Source organism: Echinops telfairi, unplaced genomic scaffold (genome assembly GCF_000313985.2).
Source record: "Echinops telfairi isolate 266 unplaced genomic scaffold, ASM31398v2 ScPeMD7_3533;HRSCAF=4204_1, whole genome shotgun sequence".
NCBI classification, from domain to species: domain Eukaryota; kingdom Metazoa; phylum Chordata; class Mammalia; order Afrosoricida; family Tenrecidae; genus Echinops; species Echinops telfairi.
The window spans coordinates 24,343,566-24,347,359 of NW_022107432.1; the positions used below are offsets into that span (position 1 = coordinate 24,343,566).

A 3,794-nucleotide genomic window follows, 5' to 3' on the forward strand; every position below is an offset into this window, starting at 1 on the left:
CCCTCCCTACCTCAAGGAAAACGCCCGGGGCCAAGCTCAAGCCGCACCGCAAGCGGGCCGTGGCCCCCGGCGTCACGGGCCTGCGCAACCTGGGCAACACCTGCTACATGAACTCCATCCTCCAGGTCCTCAGCCACCTGCGGAAGTTCCGGGAGTGCTTCCTGAACCTGGACCCTTCCAAAACGGAGCGGCTGTTCCCCAGAGCGACCAACGGGAAGGCTCCGCTCTCCTCGGGCAGGCCAGCGAGCAGCTCGGCCCCGGAGGTGCAGGCCAGGGGCCCCAGGGCTGAGGCCTGGGACCGGGAGGCCCTCTGCTTGAATGGCGGGGCCTCCATCAGCAGGAGCCTAGAACTCATCCAGAACAAGGAGCCGAGCTCAAAGCACATGTCCCTCTGTCACGAGCTGCACACCCTCTTCCGAGTCATGTGGTCTGGGAAGTGGGCCCTGGTGTCTCCCTTCGCCATGCTTCACTCAGTGTGGAGCCTGATCCCCGCCTTCCGGGGCTACGACCAGCAGGACGCCCAGGAGTTCCTCTGTGAGCTGCTGCACAAGGTGCAGCAGGAGCTGGAGGCCGAGGGCACCGCGCACCACATCCTCATCCCCTTCTCCCAGAGGAAGCTCACCAAGCAGGTCTTAAAGGTGGTGAACACCATATTCCACGGGCAGCTACTGAGTCAGGTAGGTGTGGGGACCTGGCTCGCCACCACACCGGGGTGGGGGGGTGGGGGGGTGCGATAGGTTGGGGTGAACCAGAAACACATCCCCTGGCTGAGGCCACCCCGACACCCGGCCACCCTGCAGGACAGAGTAGAGCTGCCCCAGAGGGTTTCCCAGGCTGGCATCTTTACTGGAGCAGGCGCCCACTGCTTCTCCGGCAGAGGGGCTACTGGGTTGGAACTGCCGGCCTTTCGGTCAGCAACCAAGCGATTCACCACTGCATGGCCAGGAGGCCTCAGAATAACTTGGATTGCTAATAGGTGTGCAGTTTGCATAGCTGAAGGTGGCCGTGGGCCTCCTCGTTGCACTGTGCACCGTGCAATGGCATTGTGGTGACCTTGCTTCCTGGATTTCTCACCAGCTTGTTAGTTTACTGTCAGGTCACTTTGTTTTCAGTGGGTGCCTTTACCTTTTAAAAAGGTTACAACCACCTGCCTCTTGTTGGCGTGCCAGCCTTCGAGCAGTTTTTGGAGCGTGACTGTGGCCCTGCTGCAAGGTGGTGTGATGGGGCTGCCTTCATTCCTTCCTTCCTTCCGAGGGCTTCCCAGACATTCTGTACACACAAGGAAGGGAGATGGTGGGAAGGATGCCGGGACTTGAGTGAGCAAGCCTCCTTCCTGGTCCCCATGTCCCCGCCTTTCCTGGATCTTTGGCCATCGAGGGACTAAGCAGGGAATCATAGATAAGGACCTGTGAGAACGACGCAGAGAACTTTTAGAGCAGACTACGGCCGCTCAGTCAGAGCCTCCATCCTTTGTTGAGGCTTTGTGTCTGGGTTTTTAAAGGGTTGGCATGGGAAGAGGAATTTCCTTCCAGGTGTGGTATTTAGCATGGGAAGTGGGGCCGTAACTTCACCAGCATGCTCTCCCCTGTAAAGGTGCATCTGGGAAGGTTATAGTGGGCAAGCCCAAGACAAACAACCCTCCCGCTGCCAGCAAGTCCATTCCGACCGCAGGGGCCCTCCCCAGGGCCCCCAAGACTGTAAAACTTGAAGGGGGCTTGCAGGCTGATCTTGTGTTAGGGTCCAAATGCTTGTCTGACAGCACCACTGGGGTTCCCACAGATGTGAAAAGATTACACAGACGATACACACGTTGCACTAAAAACGGATAAAGATATCCAGACTGCGCACACTCGGCACCTCTGGAAGAGAAGCTTTCACCACACAGTGCTTCGGGCCTCTATAGACTCGGGGCAGGGTAGAGGCGCTGCAAGAAGGAAGGGCAAAAAGCCAGTTCAGGTGGGCTACACGGCAGCGGTGATGTCAGGACAGGAGTGTGGAGGGGTGGAGGTGGGGGGCAGGAAGGGCGGGAAAGAGCAGACCGTCACCTGCAAATGCTCCCTCTCAGCCGATCTCTGCAAGACTTCACCCTCACCTGCAGACTAGCTCCCTGCAGCTGAGAATGGTAGAACCTGCTGTGCAAGGAGAGAAATAGGAAGTTAATCATCTCTGTGAGCTGTGGCTTCCCAATTCCAGCCAACAGCAGACAGTGGGGAAGGCATGCCAGAGGCAGTGTGGTCTTACTCTTTTCATTAAAGTTAGAGTTACTATTTTAATGTTGTAATTTCCTTTTTAATCAATACATCTAGTTTTGCTCAGGCTATGTGTCATTGAGTAAGTGGAGCAAACACGGGCGGGAAGCATGGGAGCTGCCTCACCTGTAAATAAATCTTTTCATTCTAGGTCACGTGCATAGCATGCGACTACAAATCCAATACCATTGAGCCCTTCTGGGATCTGTCCCTGGAATTCCCGGAACGCTACCACTGCATAGACAAGGGGCTTGTCCCTTTGAACCAGACAGAGTGCCTGCTCACTGAGATGCTGGCCAAGTTCACGGAGACAGAGGCCCTGGAGGGGAGAATCTACGCTTGTGACCAGTGTAACAGTGAGTGTCATGGAGGGCGGGCGGGGTGCCGCTGGAATATGCGTTTGCCCTGTATGCAAAATAACGAGGGTCTTTTTCACTCATTTTACTGGAAACAAGTGGAAATAGGTAGATGTTATATATTTAAGCAAACAAACTCCTAGGGGTTGGACCTTGGACCCCTCCTGATTGGCATCTGTCGTGAAGTACTAGGGAGGTTCTTGAATGGGACTCCGAGGGCCTCACTCTCCAGTGGCCTGGGGCTGCAGGGGCCTGCTGACATGAGGGAAGACTGGGTCTGACGGTCCCGATTTCATCTAAATTCCGGTGGCATCACCGTCCATTTGAAGCCTATGGTAGCAGAATGCTTTTGTGCTGAATTGGTGGATGTTAAAGTCTGTCCAAAGGGAGGCTCAAAACTGGTTACAGTGACAGCAAGAAAGCAGGTCTGAAGTGCCGGGCTCAGTGGCAACTTCAGCTAGTTCAAGGTCACTTCAGAGCCCCGAGGCAGCATCTCCTGCTGGGGCTTTCGTTTCAAAGCAAACACTGTCCACAGAGCAGTGTGGCCATCTTAGGCTGGGGCCTTTTCTGTCTGGAAACACCTGGAAGCTTGTGTTTGCTCTTTATAGGTTACAAAGTGCAGAATACAATGGCTGGTGCAGGGTGGAGGAATGAGGTTGCAACCATCGGACAGTTTGGACTACACAGTCCCGGGGAAGCAACAGCAACATGGTATCGCTTTTTAAAAGTAGTAAGTTGTGGGGCGCCAGCTCTGCTCTTTGAAGAAGCAGGACACAAAGCAAACGTCCTGCATGCTTCGATACCACGTGGCCGCTTCAAAACAAAACTTGAAATGCTGTCCTTGGATAATGGTAGACCCGGGCTGTCCTGGCAAGGGCAGGCCATGGCTGAAATGATCCAGTTAGTGCAGAATCTGGCTTTACAACAGTGGCTCCGGAAGCTGTTCGTTCAGAGGAGGCAAAGGGCACTCAGAGCGTTCACCCCAGCAACCTCAACTAGTACAGATTAGGCAAGAAATACATTTATTGTTGAAAAAAAAAGGATTGTGCCCCCGGTTGGCAGACGTGCTGGTTTTTCAGGATTTCTCTAGGCACGGGCAAATGCAGGGCAGGAAAGCTGGCTGTGGTGCGGGCTCGAGAGCCATGATTTATGGTTTGTGAAGTTCCAGAACTCTGCGCCTTTCTCCTCT

At 54.8% G+C, this 3,794-nt stretch overlaps 2 protein-coding genes across 3 annotated transcripts in view; one reads left to right on the plus strand and one right to left on the minus strand.

Moving 5' to 3' along the window:
• Nucleotides 1-3,794, plus strand: part of USP49 (ubiquitin specific peptidase 49) — an 8,477-nt gene that overhangs the window by 809 nt on the left and 3,874 nt on the right. Inside the window, exons 2-3 of the mRNA XM_004710853.2 lie at nt 6-677; nt 2,401-2,605. Coding sequence (XP_004710910.1) covers nt 6-677; nt 2,401-2,605 — 877 coding nt within the window. The remainder of the gene's footprint in view (nt 1-5; nt 678-2,400; nt 2,606-3,794) is intronic.
• Nucleotides 1,811-3,794, minus strand: part of TOMM6 (translocase of outer mitochondrial membrane 6) — a 13,190-nt gene continuing 11,206 nt past the window's right edge. Inside the window, exons 3-4 of one of the 2 annotated variants that reach the window (XR_006680522.1) lie at nt 2,046-2,132; nt 1,811-1,924 (exon numbers count right to left, since the gene is read on the minus strand). The gene's annotated coding sequence lies outside the window, so the exon portion shown is untranslated. Of the gene's footprint in view, nt 2,133-3,794 lie in introns of both variants that reach the window. The other variant, XM_045294830.1, reaches the window with a different exon arrangement.